The sequence below is a fragment of the Megalops cyprinoides genome, chromosome 3 (genome assembly GCF_013368585.1).
Source record: "Megalops cyprinoides isolate fMegCyp1 chromosome 3, fMegCyp1.pri, whole genome shotgun sequence".
In the NCBI taxonomy this organism is placed as follows: domain Eukaryota; kingdom Metazoa; phylum Chordata; class Actinopteri; order Elopiformes; family Megalopidae; genus Megalops; species Megalops cyprinoides.
Window position 1 is genome coordinate 23614367 of NC_050585.1, and position 16676 is coordinate 23631042.

A 16676-nucleotide genomic window follows, 5' to 3' on the forward strand; every position below is an offset into this window, starting at 1 on the left:
CAATCCGGTCAGGTGAGGTAAGGTACTGTCAGGTAAGGGTATGAGTAGCTACAGTAAGATAATTGAAGGTGTTGATTGTCTGACTAATGTCAGGAAGGCTCCTGGGTAGACAGGTCCCTGCTGGGTTTTAATCACAACAGCAGAAGAAATTCAGCAGTGAAAATGGACTGTATATTCAAACATAAAATATAAGACATTTCTTCATAATGGAGTGTGCAAAACAAATCATATTTACTTGGATTTTTTTGTCTCTTTATGAATGCAAAAACGGGTTTTCACAGTTCTCTCCCCTCTGTTTCCCCCTGTATGCCGTGTATATAGTGTATAATATAATACAATGTTCTGTATATAATAAAACCTTTAATAAATAAGAGGAAATGTCATTTCTGCCATTCGAGTCTCCAGCTGTGGCTGCCTTATGAGACCAACTGAAAAAGATGCCTAACACCACAACCCTTTAAACGTGACTGCAACCTCTCACAAAGGCAGCACAAATCTAATTTGTCACTACATCACATGAACTCCTGCTCTCTGTCACCTTTCTCCACCCATCTCTCCATCACTCCCCCTTTCTCCATTTCCCTTTGCCTCTTGCTCTGCCTTCCCTTCTCTCCATCTGTCCTTTTCTTCACCTTCCTCTGTTTCCCTCTCTCTGGTGAGGTGCAGTCCTCTCAGGGTTGCTTTGTGTTCTTTGTGAGGTTGTGGCTGAGCTGTTGGATGAGGTCAGCCAGCTCGCCCGTGGCCTGAGACTTCTCCTCCAGCAGCTCGTACCGCAGGCTGGAGATGTCCTGTTTGATCTCCTTCAGTTCACCTGCAAGAAACACAACCAGTCACGTCCAACACATGTTCCAGGCACACCTCCAATACATGGCCAGCCAGACACACAATACTAATCAATCTCACACTAGCTTAGGCCAGTAAGCCAGCAGGCAGCTGGATAGGTCAATAAAGAACTCACCCAGGGACAGCGCTTAACACAATAATGCTTGTTTTTCATTATGAGCTTAGTGTTATTTCACAGGATGTTGCAAGAGCCTCTTTGTTTGAGTTTTATAATCAGTCACAGGGGACACTAACTGCATTTCCATGATGCAGACTGTGGTACAAGTCCAATTCCAGACAGTGAATTTTCTCCACATGGCACACATTTAGCGCAGATATGTTTTAGGAATGGTTTAATATAATCTGCTTGTTTTGAAGCATACAGGATCACCTTTACCTTCATTTATTTCATCATTTTCCCTGTCGAACTGGGCCTTCAGGACGTAACGTTTAATAAGCCGCTTCATTAGTTTCTGCAGCAGATAAAGGACAGCATTAAGGATGGAGGGTGGAAGAAGGGGGGGGGGGGACAGATGAGAGGGAGAGGATGATTAAGGTGCTGTTTGTTAGTATAGGATATAGTTCATATAGGGTTAGTGTGGAATATAGATAGATACTATAGGGTTGGTATGAGGATATAGGTACTACAGGGTTAGTGCATCTGTAGATGCCATAGAAGGGGATCAACCACCCGATTTCATGAGGATCGTGGGGGTGACCTGAGGGGAGAAGGCTGAGAGAGGCGCCTCCAGTGATCCTATATTTGTTTTGTTTTCAGTAAACATATTTTATTGCAAATGTATATAGGTTATGATGGAGTACTGTATATAAATACCCCACAGTTGTGTCAGGAACAGGAACATCTTTCATCCGCACCGGTTTATGCTGCACTGCCCATGGCTAACCTGGACACCACCCACACTAGGGCGTGACAAGGTGATACATAAGGTTAGTGTGTGACGTAGATGGTATAGGGCTAGTGTGAAGATGTAGGTGGTTTGGGTTCTAGGGTGTGGGTTTGAGTGACAATGCAGGTGTAAGATTTATAGAGGTGACTGCACCTGGTATCTGGTTGGGTTATTTATGGGTTTCTTCAGAGTAAATTTGTCTTGTGTTCTTGGGCGACGTCTGTGATGATTCAGCTGAAATATGAGGAAAACAAACAACTGAATAAAGTGAAAGTGTAAAAGCACACAAACAAACACAGATAAGGGGTGGCAAGGTGAGATGTGTTCAGAACCCCAGTAGCTTGAAACTGCAAATATGTAATTAATCTAAAAGCTGTGTCCCGGAAACAAAACCCACACTCACTCCTGGGTTGACATCTAAAACCCCTACACTACATTACATTACTGCCTAACATTACATTACGCCCTTATCCAGAGCAACTTATATAGGCTACAGTTTTTACATTATCCATTTACGCAGTTGGATACTTACTGTGGCAATTCTGGGCTAAGTACCTTTTGTAAGTGTACAGCAAAAGTGTCCCAGAGAGGACCTGAACCAGCAAACTTTCAGTAATGAGCCCTGCTCCTTACCACAATGCTACGCTGCCACCCTACATACAACATACAAAACTGATTTTCTCAGACTAGAGTAACCCAGGAAACATGTATTTGACAATACTTATCATATTCATCAGCCCTGAGGAAACTGATCACTCTGCTGTTCTCTCAGTCTTCACTCCCTGGTACTTACTGGCATATTCTAATAAACCATAAATTCATTTAGTTATTAAGTTTGAACAGTGAGAACAAAGTTGAGTGTTGACATCTGTTCTGGTGACAGCAAAATTGTCAACAAGCTGACTCAAACACCTTTGTCGTCTTTCCTCTCTGCATTTTATCAGTGTAATGCCTACCATTGACAGACCAGGGACAAATATGGAGCTCTGAGGTTGTCAGTGTCTAAACTACATCACAGTGTCAAACAAAGCTGTGCATAGGCATGTGTGTGCATATACGCTGAGGCATATATATGATTTGTGTTCACTTCTATTGTGTGTTCATGTATGTTGACATGTTCGTATGCAATGACGTGTACTTGTATGTGCTGATTTGTGGTTTTGTGTGTGGGTGTGACATGGATCAGAGGCTGTCGCCTGGAGCTCCGCCCCTTTGCCCTCTGACCTTTGGATGTGAGTTGAGCATTCCCATCTCCAGCTCGCTGTCTGCCCTCCTGCTCCCCGCTTTGCACAGTCTGATCAGACACGCCCTGGTCTTCAGCACAAAATAGTAAAAGGACTTGGGGCTGGGCACCAGGTTGAATGGGGCAGGCAGGGTCCTGCCCTCGTCAAAGTAGGACAGCCACAGCTTGGCACGGGCAAACTTCCACTCCACATCGGCATCCTCCTGGGGACCGCACACACACACACACACACAGAGCAGGACCGTTTCTCAACCATGGGTCTCGAGGTTGCAGTTGGCAGTTTATCACAAGACAAAATGAAACATGCATAGGAAACACTAGCCATGTCACAATTCCTGAGGCACAGATGGACTGAATCAGTAATGACTATGCGAAAGCTTGTGACATTTGCAACAATGGCTGAGGCCAATCTGATTACAATTCCTGATTATGAATGTTGATCTGGAATGATTCATGGGTTATTTTCTGTATTGTATTCTCACCTCAATCCCCTAAGCAGATTGGTTATTGTTGCTTGTTATTAGTGGAGTTACTGATTATTGAGTTCATCTCAATTTCCTTGAAGTATTCGATACTAGACTGTTGACTTCATACTTGACTGGTTTGTTTTCACCTTGATCTCTTGGCAGGTGATATTGATTATTGATGATAGATCTCACCTCAATCTCCTGATATGAGTGGTTGATCATGGCGATCAGCATGTTGAGGAGGACAACCACCATGGTGACGTTGTAGACGCCATACAGCACGTAACCAATATTCTCGATAAACTTGTGGTCATACTTCAGAACCACAGAGATGACCTCAGACAGTCCGAATATTGACCAGAACAGAGTCTTAAAGCTCTCCTCCACCCTGGGGAAACACACACACATGGACACACACACACACAAGCAAACACAGACAGACACACACTCACACACACAGAAAAGCACACACACATGCAGACACAGATGCATATGCACACACACGCACACACGCACACGCACACACACACACATACACATACACACACACACACATACATGCATACACACACATGCTTAAATGAACATGGGATTATTGCCGTGGAGACAAGATTATGTCAGTGGGGGATTAAATAGAATTCTTAAGTCTAATGGCCAAAATATACACTGCCTGCGGGCGTCATGTGATTGGATGAGCTGTTACAGATGCCTGTTGTAAGAACATCAGTTTATCACTTTCATGCTCCCCTAGGGTTTGTGAAATGTTTATAGATATTGCATTGAGCAAATGGAGAGAGCTGGACTTTGCAAATTTGCATATCTGGATTTAATCACCCTTGCCATCTTTTTTTCCTGTTGATTTAATGTGTGTTCCTAATATTATACCCACTTGGAAATAATATATTGTAATATATTGAGAAATACACTGTTCAGCCTGGGAATATAAAACATAAGTAAAATATATTAGCAGAAATCAGAAATATATTGCAATATATAAAAATCACAAGTTACATATTTGAATATTTTAATGTTATATTTGTAGATATGCCTCTCTGTGGAGGAATTCAGTAGTAATGCTGATGTTTATTATTCTGACTGTTTTTCAGATAAATATGATGATATCTACGCATGCAGTATGTTTTGGACAGCAGGACTAACAAAGTCGGGTTTCTGCAGATGACAGACTGTCTGCATGTTTTCCACATGTATAACATGCATTTCAATAGTTCAGGCACAGCTTTATTGCTTTCATAACAGTGCTCGCTTTTCATTGGATACGGAGTGACATTCTGCTGTGTACACCCAGACACTCACGTAGTGAAGGCAGGGTTGTATTTGGCTCCCAGGTAGTAGGAATACAGGTTGAACATGCCAATCATGAAGGCCACAAACACCATGATGAAGATGACCATGAACTTGAAGATGTCCTTGACCGTTCGTCCCAGAGAGATCTGCAGCGGGCCGAAGCTCTCATTGGCGGGTAGAATGTAGGCGATTCGGGAGAAACTGAGCACCACGGCGATGGCGTACAGCCCCTCAGAGATGAGCTGAGGGTCAGAGGGCATCCACCTGCTCCTGGCTGAGAAACGGGAGGATGGGAGAGGGAAGAGTTTATTTTTAATCGATGCAGGTTAATTTATTTGTATTATTGTGTGTTAAATGGTTTGGCAACACTGACTTTTGAGAGATCGTACCAGTAAAGCATATTTGAAAATAAATTTGTTTAGAGACAAGGAGACAGCTATAGAGAGACAGAGGGGGGACAAGGAGAGAGATGTTTATTTAGCTACAGTGAGATTGCCTCAGTGGAACTGTTGTTAATTTGTTCTGTTCAGAGGCAATGATAATTTGCAATATTACCACACACCTTCTTCTCTCAAAGCAGCATGGACTACTGACCAGCACTGTTGTCCAACATTACTGACCAGTCTTACGCAAAACTAGCAGGACTAACCAACATGACCTACACTATTGACCAAAATTACTGGGTAACATTACTGTTCAACAGTACTGACAAACTACTGATCAATGTTACTGATAAGCAGTAGTGACCAGCAATACTGACCAATATTACTGACCAGCACTACCAACTGCCATTAACGACCATCAGTACTGACCAGCACTTCTGACCAGAAGTACTTACTAATGCTACTGACCAGCACTACTTGGTGAGCAGTACCAGTTGCACTGACCGTAGGTGAAGTAGGCCACATCGGTGGGCAGGGAGGCATTGCACAGGTCGTTGTTGGACACGTGCAGGTCCACATACAGCTGGGCTTTGGATGCCTTCAGGAAGGCCATGAGGCGAGCCGTAAAAGATGCTACAAAGATTGACAGCATGCCAAAGTCCAGAACATTCCACAGGTGCATCAGGTACTCCCGAGGCCCGTCCGCCCAGATCTCCTTACATTCTGACCAGATCATCCCTGAAACACAGACATCTCCTTGCACACTGACCAGATCATCCCTGAAACACAGAGGTCTCCTTACACACTGACCAGATCATCCCTGAAACCTAAATCTTCTTATACTCTGACCATGCTTTAAAATCCACCCAACACTGATTGTCACAGACTCTCTATCACAGATCTGACTAACAGATCCCACTCACCCAGCACCCACTTCATGATCAGTATCTCAGTCCAGGAGAACTGGGTGGTCTTGACCCGGAAGACCTGCCGGGGGTGATCGGTGATGGTCTCATTGGGGAGGTTCTTGACCCCCTCGAATCGGTCTGAGGCGTTCACCACCAGGAGCCCCAGGAAGACGGTGAAGGACACGGCGTGCACCACAAACTTCATGAAAGGGCTGCGCAAGATCTGACCCAGCTGCAAGAGGAAGCAGAACCATCAGAACCAGCTGCAGGAGGACTTTTTTCAAGTACCATTTTCAACAACATTAGAGCACATATCAATACAATTGAAACAGATTCTGACCCTTTGCCTTACCACAATGCCTCAAACATATCATCTCATCAGAATTGCACATGCGCACACACACACACACGCGCGCATACATACACACATATGCACAGGCACACACACAAACTCCCCTCCAACACCTGCAGATATGCCACATGAGACATGTTGGTCACAAAAACAGAACTGAGATAATTAGGACTCAGATGATTACATTTAATCTCTCATCCTCCACTGAAAATCCACATTTATCCATAATCTAGGTGCTAATCTAAGAAGAGGACTCTAAATCTGATTACAGTGTGACAAAGTTCATATTCTCCTACTATTTTGCACTGGTCTCTACTTGACCTCAGAGCCATCAGAGTGCAGGCTGAGGGACTGCTGATGCTGCTGTTCAGGTAAGTATACATGTCATATATAGGCCATAGGTATATATAAACATCATCTGTATAGGCCACAGGTAAATATAAATGGCATATAAAGGCTATAACTGTTACAGACCGTTATGATTTTTAACTATAGACACGTGGTCTTTGATTCAGACAGAGGCTTTGACACATCCCTAGCAGCGAGTGCTGCTCTGTGACTGTAAATGGCTGCTGTGACATAATAAACAAAAAGGTTAACTTGAATTTAGGACTAATAAGAAACCTTTTAAGGGGCGGAGCAATACAGACATCCTTCTCTATAAATCACGTTTGGGGTTTTCTGTTTATAAAAATGACAAACAGGATAAACATTTCTAATCAAAGTTTTAAAAAATTGGGAACTAAGAGATAATTGTTGGTTAAAGAAAACCATGGAGAACATCTGCATTTATGAATGCATCTGTCAAATGACAAACAACATCCAGTCTCTGTTCAGGGCAGTCTTTTCCCCTGAATCTGTTGAATTATATTTCCCCCTTGGCCTTGTGCATCACAGACTTTAATTTTGTATGTTTTGTGATTGTGAATGCTGGTCTATTGTTGTCTTTGGCATATGATTTAAATAAACTGTAAATTGCACAAAATAAATTAAATCCATCTGTATGCAGTGTATCCCATGGATACTCTTTTGTTCAAAGCTATGCACATTGTTGTGGATGTGCTTGATGTTTGTTATTCTTCTTCCCCCTCTCTATAGGCAAATGATTGTTTTTTAAACTGTCACAATTAGTCACGAAGTTTATAATCAGTCTTGTGACTGTGCTGATTGTTTTAACACTACTGATAACTGAGTGCCTACAGTGAACCAGGGAGGACATTGAATGAAACACAGTGTTACCTCCCCATGGGTCATGTGGTCATGAACATCTGAGGGCCCTAGTAACAAGTATATATACATGTCAGATGTAGTTTGAAGGTCAGCTGGAGGAAGGTGTGAACTGATTAGACCAACAAGTGAAGCTGTACCTTGCTGCAGGGCATGATCCAGTAGGCCATGGCCAAGAAGGGCAGTCCCACCATCACCCCAAGCACTGTCCAGCACTTCACCCCAACAGACTGCTGCCGCAGTCCAGACAGATTCTCATACCACAGGGTCAGCAGCTGCTGCTGGCAGTTTGGGTGGGCCACAAACTGCAACAGTACAAAGGCTACAATCTAAACACAGCTATATCCAAACTGCACATGTACATAGAAAAAACTGGAAGAGGAGTACAGAGGAAGACAAAACCAAGTACAGAGGTTCAGTTATGTGCTCAACTTTAATCCATGTCAACTCACTAGACAGCAACATTTGTTCAGGATATTCACAGTTTTCTATGACTTCAGAGATACAAGCTATGTTGTCTAGTCCCTGATTTAAACCAGCACATGGGTAGAAACTGCTCTGCCCTTGTACGTTTGTGCAGATGCTGAGGAGGGCATCTCATTTCACATCTGTCCCTAAGTAGTCATGTGGCATAATTTCATTCCAGGCAAAGGACTTGAGGATAAAGGCATGTCAGACATGTGTTACTCATTCTGCTCAGAGGCCTGGCTTCCAGTAAAGCTCCCTGTTTACTTAGAAATCAATAAATCTTTTATGTCGACAAAGCCTGTGTCCCTATTTTAAATTGTGCATCATTAAAGTTGTTAATGTGATTGTTTAAATGTCGCTCTTGCTGTTATGCTAATTTAATTAAAAGCACTCAGCTGCAGGTTGGAATGAAAGCATACAATCTCCTGTGTCATCTACAAATCCTCAATAATGAATCGAATGAATTATAAAATCACGCACTGAATCATTACAGAGGTTAAAATTAGGAATAGTAAATGTACTGTATCTTACTGTATCTTATTTGCAATTATACCAAAACTGTCTGATTGGGTAAATAATTTGGTGAATTAATTCATTTTTCAATTAAATAGCTAAACATGGGGGATTTAGCAAAAAATACATGTCCAGGGAAAGTGTCTGAGCTCACACAGCCATGACATCCTTAAGTCTTTTTCAACTAGCTCTTACCCTGATGTAGTGATATTAGCACCTGTCTGACACTAGAGGTCCTGATTCTAACAGACAGGAGGCCCACTGCCCTACATATCTTCTATCCATCCTTGCTCCAAACACACCTGATTAGTGTGATTAACATGCTCTTGATTAAATCAGGTGTGCTCAGCTAATCAAAAGTGCCACTGATGAGTTCAGTCAGGTAGGTAGAGCAAAGATAGATAGAAGATACAGGACAGTGGGCCCCCAGGAGCAGGACTGAGAATCAGTGTGTCAACAGACTCCGACAACTGCTGTGCACACAAGGAAAATTACAGAGCTCAGCACTGCAACGTGCTGGAAGTTTCCAACGTTACTATTACACACAAGAGTCTTAGACTGACATGAAGATGGAGGTAAAGAAGAGTGGTCCTGTGTGATAGATTGAGGAAGAGGAGTGGTTCTGTGTGATGGACAGATTGAGGAAGAGGAGTGGTTCTGTGTAATAGATTGAGGAAGAGGAGTGGTTCTGTGTGATAGATTGAGGAAGAGGAGTGGTTCTGTGTGATGGACAGATTGAAGAAGAGGAGTGGTTCTGTGTGATAGACTGAGGAAGAGGAGTGGTTCTGTGTGATAGATTGAAAGTGAAGTGGTTATAAATAATTTATTTATGGAAAGGTACTATTCTAAGAGTTAAGTGATAGGCAGGTGCAGAGAGAGACGTTAATCTCACCTTTTTGACCTCATACTTGATGGCAAGTTTGACCCGGCTGAGGCAGGGTCGGGCATGGTCACTGGACAGGGACTGATTGAGGCAGAAGTGGGTGTGGGCATTGGGTGGGGCCTGGTCCACATCTCCATTCAATATGGCCTCCACCTCCTCTGTGTCTCTACAGAGGTCCAGCACCCCCACTACAAAGTCCTTACACTGCATAGAGAGCTTCCTGTACTCATTCTGCAAAGAGAGGGAGAGACAGAGAGAAGGGGACAGCGACTTAGATTTTTTAGTTGTTTTAGATTAAAAAAGGAATGACTGGATTTGAAAATAATTTACACAAAGCCTTTTGGACAAATTCTGCATTAGAGGGAGATTAAAATGAGAATACAGAAATGACGTAACTCTCTGTCTCCTTACTCTCCTTACTCCTCCTCCTTAAGTGGCTTTTTCATTCATTTCTAGAGAGATGACAAATAACCACCTGGTACTAAACATAAATTGTTCTAAGCCATGTGTACAATGACCTGATGAACTTAATCTGTTCCCTCATGTATGCCTTCTGAGGCTGACTGACACAAGTATTAAAACACAAACAGCGTTATTAATCTAAAACACAGACAGACAAGCAGATTGACTGCGCCCCTAAGAGGTGACCCTCACCTTGAACTCGGTCTCGATGTTGGCGAGCCGCGCCAGCTCGTTGCTGAGCTCCAGGGCGGTGAGCACGGGGTCCTCGCTGGACAGCGACAGGTAGGCGGGGCTGGCCAGGCCCTTGTAGGCGTTCATGCGGGAGCGGGAGTGGCTGAAGGAGTCGCGCCGCTGCTTCTCCGCGCACTCGCCGCACTTGCAGAAGTAGTCGTGCGGCCTCTCGATGCGGGCGCCCTTCATCAGCAGGATGTGCACGATCTCGTACTCCTGGCAGTGCGCCGCCAGGATGATGGGCGTCACGTCCTGCGAGAAGCGCGTGCCGTCCTCGTCGTAGGCGTAGAAGTCGTCGTCGCGCAGCTCCTGCTCCAGCGGGCTGAGGGCGAGGCGCAGGCCGCCGGCGAAGGCGGCGTGGCCCAGGATGGCCTCCACGATGCGCACGTAGCCCTTGCTGATGGCCAGCAGCAGGGCGTCGCCCACCCGCGCCAGGCTCTCCTTCTTCAGCAGCAGCTCCGTCACCTCCAGGTGCTCGTTGCCCACCGCCAGCTGCAGTGCATTCTGGCCCATGTAGTCCACGCAGTTGAAGTTGAGGGTCTTGGACTCGTCCAGCATCTTGCGCACCACGGGGATGTTGCCGTACTCGGCGGCGTCCAGGAAGCGCTCCTCCTCCGCCGTCAGGCTGGTGCCTCGCTCGTTGAACATGTACGCCGGGCCGCGGATGGCCTGCCGGCGGCCCTTCTCGCGCAGCGTCGTGTGCCGACGGTGCATCATCTCACTGTGAGACATGGAGGAAGAAGGAGGGAGAGAGGAGGGAGAAAGGGAGAGAGGGATAGGGAGAGAGAGGAGATAGGAAGAGGAAGGAGGAAGAGAATGACTCTTTTCTGGCCTGAGAAAGACAGGAAACAATGAGAGAGAAAGAGGGAAGGAGAGCTGGAGAGTAAGAGAGGGAAAGACAAAAGAAGAGCAAAGAAGATATAATAAGATGAGTAGCAACAGGGGAGATTGGAATGGTAGAAACCATGGGTATAATCATAGAGTCAGTGCCAGCGGGTGTTAGCATGATCATTGCCAGTGAAGATCAGAGTCAGTGCCCACGGCTATTAGTGTGATTATTATCAAGGAAGATCAGAGTCAGTGCCAGAGGCTGTTAACGTGATTATTGTCAGTACAAATCAGAGTCAGTGCCAGAGAGTGTTAGCATGATTTTTGTCGGTACAACTCAGAGTCAGTGCCAGAGGCTGTTAGTGTGATTATTATCGGTGAAGATCAGAGTCAGTAACAGAGACTGTTAATATGATTAGACCGTGCAGAACCCCTGCAATCTCTCACATGTTTCACAGGATATGGAATCCCCTTTCATCTATTGTCTTCCTGAGTTTCTGTTATAGCATCTGAAGACTGAACCAGCAGGACCTAGCTGCTTAAATGCTGAAATTAACATCTTGGTCCACCAGCCAGGGTGGCTGGCAGATGAAAAAATTTACCAGCCAGTTGAATTTGTGAGAAGCCAGACTAATTTATTGCATTTTTAAAAAATACTATAGCAACTACAGAAGTGTTACTGCTTTCCATTTATCTTAAATTCATATTCACAGGTCAGGTAATGACAAATTGAATTCAAATTTTCTGGCCAACCATTGAAACCTGGTCATGCAGTGCTTCTAATATTGTCGACTCCTTATGGTTTTTCTGCTTGTGTTGTATTACCACACTTGTAAGTCGCTTTGGATGAAAGTGTCTGCCAAATGAATAAATGCAAATGTAAAATGGGAACTTCTAATTGAACTTCATCAGACAATTTGTCATTAAACAGTAAATTAAAGAAAACCACAGATGTATAAACTAGTTTGGGTATCATTGTGGATTAACTCTATGATATTCTCAAACTACTGACATGACTACTTCCTCAATGAGCAATGCTTTCCATTGGCCATAATACAGAACAAGATCTTGTCCCTTCACCACTTCCACCTCGTAAGGCTCCAGTGCCCTCTGTTGGCTAGAAGGACAACAGGCATCTGAATAATCACTTATGAATTAGTAGCCAATCAGACATCTCAGTACTTCTTATACACTAAGTATACTTCTCAAAAAAACCAATGCTGGCCTCCTCGGTTGCCGCTGATATTGCTGCTCGTCAGCATTTACTCTCTTTAGAGGCCCTGACACCTGGAATGTGTCTCCACACTGTAAAATCAATAGTAAAGAAATCAAAATATGTGATGTGGCAGACACTGTAAAGGGTATCTTACTACATCTCAGACTAAATCTAGCGAGTTATCAAATTGAAATCTTCCCACAGTAGAAGCAACACCCTGTTATAGTTAGCCCATGTTGTGATTGGACAACAAGAGACTTTATGGAGATGATCAACATGAGATTTCACAACTGGAAAATGACAGGGATCCAGCAACTTAGCCTGCAGTAAAAAAAAGACTGAGGGGGAGTACATGAATGAATCCTGCAAAGGTGCTTATCACAGTCAACTGCACAGAGCACATTTCTGCTCCCCTCTGAATATTGAAATGAGTGGTGCATCATTCACTTTGTAATTAGGGATATTTATGAACTGCAGATCTTTCCACTGTAATCCTAAAAAATGTAAAGCCGCTGAACCCTCAGTTCTATGAATGACCGACTCCCGTATCCTCTTTATTCATCTCATATACACAAATGTCAGATCATCTCTACACCATCTGCACTGTCTACACCATCTTTGCACCATCTCTGTTTCATTTCTGCACTGCCTTTATACGGTTTCTATATATCTGTATCCCACCTTCACATCTCACATTCATCTCTATGCTCTTTCTATAAAACATTTTAATCTCTGCACGCTCTCTGCAGTGTCTCTGTACCAAGGCTACACTGCTGTGAAGTCTGATGAAAAACTTTGTCTTTCTTATTGAGCAACAGGGGCACCCTGCCTTGTACCCCTGCTGTTGCGCTCACATGCTTACAGTAACAATAACCATGAAAGCAGATTGAAAGAAACCAGCAGACAAAGCGATATTTCCTTTTACATTACTTATGACAATCTGGAAAGTCATAAAATACAGATGCGTTCATGACTCTTCTCTCTCATCAACTCTCTGAACACTCAGTGATGTCCCCGATCTCTTCCTGAGCACCATGCTGTCTCCCGGAGTACTCCTACAGCACCCTCAGCCTGAAGGATACTGGATGCCATGACCTGACTCAACTTTACAATGACTGAAGGATAACTGACCATCCTCATATCATGTTCACTTCCTATTGCACACAATGTCAACAGTATGTGGATGTAGGATGTAGAACATCTCTAATTTTTCTGCACTGGACTGAATATAAAAATTGTCCAGATTCCTCCGACACTGGTGCAGGAGAAAAGCTGTTATTATTTCATTGATTGAGATATTTTAACTGAGTACTGATCTGAATGTGACGTTAGTTGAAAGTTTATTTACTAAACATGAATTAGTAAATAAACAGTTTATTTATTAATTTTTCCATACTGGCCGAAATCAGATAACATTTACGCATTTACAAGTGAATGGTATGTGACGTTTAAACAAGTTTCGACCCACGTTTTTCGTTAAGTTTACAAATTAACAAATAGTCGATTACCAGAAACCAGAACACAAAGATTATGAAACGCGGCACCTGTAAATTTGACTAGTTTCATCCCATGCTCATCGGGAACTGCTTTAGTCTTCATTGTAATTATAAAGAAATATTAAACACATTTCTATTAGATTAGACCGGTGCGCACCGACTACACTTTTTAATCATCCTACTTACGTTTGCAGCGAAGCACAGTTTTGTCCGAAATGTAAATGAGACCGAACTGGTACGTTTTTTTTTTTTTTTTTTTTAAATATAATCCACAAGGGTATACTTCAGTGGAAATCGCAGCCTGTGATTTTGAAATGCGCCATTGTTCTCTTCAAAATTCTAACGTACATTAGTAAAAGGTAAGTATAGCACTGGCAGAGCAGAAATTGTCTTTGTGGCTGCTTGTCGTGCACTCCAGAGAAGTGTCCATACCTGCCAAAGGCGCTTCGATGAGAATGCAGGTGTGAGCACAATGATCTGTTACGGGGGGAGGGAGCCGAGGAACTCGCTGTTTAAGAGGACACACGGCGACGAGCTACGGAGGTGTACCGTCGCGGAGAGAGGAGAAGAGTGACCGGGCTTACATGAACGCGAATGAGCGGGTGGTCGTGACAGGAAGTGTCGCTCTCCTCTGGTATCCGGCGGCTCTTGGAGAGACGGAATATTGTACGTACATACACACAGGTGCAGAGTGATAATCAAACACACACATACACACACACACACACACACACACACACACACACACAGAGAGAGAGAGAGAGAGAGAGAGAGAGAGAGAGAGAGAGAGAGAGATTTCTGCGGTCCACATTGGGCTTGACGGACAGTCGACCACTATAGGGTTTAAAATGTATTATTTTAAATGTAACAGACCTTTTTTCGTATACAGAATGCCTTCTGTGCTACGAAACGCATAAATTCATTACGAAACCATATAACACCATAACGCCTTTTGTCCACGAAAAACACAATTGTTGAATGCCCACATCCACCGCCTATTCCATTTATGGTGGGGACTGGCTTTAACATTAATCCAAATGAATTTGAAGACTTTTTCACAATACATAAGATTAGGATACTGTATGCCTATCTTGCTTGGACTGTAAGTTACTGGCTTTGTATGCTTTTTTAAACTAGGTATCTCTTGAAGAAGGCAATCTGATTAAATAAAGATTAATAAAAACTGGTTATAATGTCATAAAATCTTAAATCACAAGAACAACAACCATGACTGTTCATTTCTTTATTGCTTTGAGATGAAAGTTTGGAGTAAAGAGATCTGTGATCACCAAAAATAAATCTGAGACATTTTGAGTAAATAAGAATGCTCTTAAAGTGGTAAAAAAGGCCAAACCTCAGCTTGGATGATGGTGAAGAATAAAGATGGTGTTGAGCTGTAGCTGTTGAGGATGAGCTCATGTTGAGGATGAGCTCATGAACATGTTCATGTTCTCATGGGCCTCCTTTGCAAATGACTCTCCATCTCCCTGCTGCTCCCTGCTTATGTAGATGTACCCCCCACCCCCACTGTTATGTATCCCTTCTATCTTAGTATGCATTTAACTTCGATAGACCAGACCCACACCATTAAACAATTAATATTCCTTTAGCTTTTTTTTTCTTTTTCATGTTATACATACATTTCATTCTAATAATACTACCCATAACAATATTGGACAATAAACCAGCAAAACCAAGATTATTATTGCCTTTTTCCACAACCATCACCACCATCTCACTCTATCAGCCAGCAGGTTGCGTAGCGGAGCTCTGTGAATAAGGCAAACTCCAGAGCACCTGGCGTTTATCAAGTCCCGACCCAGATAAACCCTCTGCTAAGGGTCCCATTATACAATTCATTTTTTTTTTTTTTTGCTGAAAGTCAGAGCCTTTCAGTGGATGCCAAAGAAGCACCATTTTCATTCCAATAACAGTTTCAAGTGAAATTCTAGTGCATTGATCTTTCTGATGAAAATTCATTACTCTGTAGATAAGTTACCATACTGTACCTGCTGTAGTGTTTGTAGCTACTGTAATAAATGCAACAGCTGCAGTGACAGTAGCTGCTTTAGTAACCGTGGAAACTGTAGCCTGTGTGATTGACGCTGATGTGATGCTCGTCTGTTAAAAGGAAAAAAAAAAGTGTATAAAAAAGTGTCACATGAGGTCTCACACTTCCATGATGCACTAAATCATGTAAAGTACACTTTATCTCTTGACAACCCACTGTATTATGATTTTATACATTTTATGACATAAAACATCAAGAAATATGTACATAGAGACACCAAACAGTCAGTTTTCTCTGAAAATTGGACACTATTTGCAATGCATGGAGCAGTTTGGGAGCCCAGGCGACACTGGGAGGAAGTAGAGAAAAGTGCATCTGGATCACAGGGGCATGTGTTTTCTGCAGAGCCACAATAAATCACATTAACTAATCACCTTACATTAATTTACACACCCCATCAAATAACTTATGCTCACGTAATGGATGGTGCTGTGCATGTCAAAGCAGATCATCTGTCCGAGGGCTTTGATGTATTTTTTTTTCTTCTCACTGACATCAAAGGTGCGTGTGACAATATGAAGTCTGGCGTGTGGCTGTGCATACAGGCACTCTGATCACTGGACACAGCAGAGCTGCAGTGGGACAGCAGCCACCCCAGCCTTCTGCACCGGAGCTGCCACACTGAGAGGAAAAGTCAAATTCCTCAAACAAAGATCAACAAATCAAAAAGATTTTCATCAATACATGCCTTACGCCTGTACTTAATACTTTTTATGGGTTACGTATGAAAAGAAATACACCTACAAGACATGACCAAATGTACATCTCTCTACATTGATCGTTGCGGTCCACAAACAAGGATGAATTGCATGATGTATTTTTAATATATTCTAATAGAAGAAACATTTCTACTTACAATTGTCATTGTATTAGGACATGGCTCCCCTGAAAAC

General features: G+C 43.1%; 1 protein-coding gene across 1 annotated transcript; it reads right to left on the reverse strand.

Moving 5' to 3' along the window:
• Nucleotides 1-305: 305 nt before the first annotated feature.
• Nucleotides 306-16393, reverse strand: LOC118774341 (short transient receptor potential channel 7-like). Its single transcript, XM_036523654.1, has 14 exons — nucleotides 16200-16393; nucleotides 15722-15833; nucleotides 14145-14343; nucleotides 10134-10893; nucleotides 9489-9710; nucleotides 7756-7920; nucleotides 6052-6268; nucleotides 5633-5866; nucleotides 4755-5019; nucleotides 3633-3828; nucleotides 2955-3176; nucleotides 1884-1964; nucleotides 1220-1295; nucleotides 306-811 (listed from the first exon to the last, which is right to left on the reverse strand). The coding sequence occupies exons 4-14, from the start codon at nucleotides 10887-10889 to the stop codon at nucleotides 672-674; spliced, it is 2574 nt and encodes an 857-aa protein (XP_036379547.1). The 5' UTR covers nucleotides 10890-10893; nucleotides 14145-14343; nucleotides 15722-15833; nucleotides 16200-16393; the 3' UTR covers nucleotides 306-671.
• Nucleotides 16394-16676: the final 283 nt, after the last annotated feature.

Coding starts and splice junctions, on each gene's coding strand:
- LOC118774341 (XM_036523654.1), bottom strand. CDS start 10,889: ATGATGCACCGTCGGCACACGACGCTGCGCGAGAAGGGCCGCCGGCAG. Junction 5,020..5,632: donor TGTGGCCTACTTCACCTACG/GTCAGTGCAACT, acceptor CCCGTTTCTCAG/CCAGGAGCAGGTGGATGCCC. Junction 3,177..3,632: donor ACTCATATCAGGAGATTGAG/GTGAGATCTATC, acceptor TGCGGTCCCCAG/GAGGATGCCGATGTGGAGTG.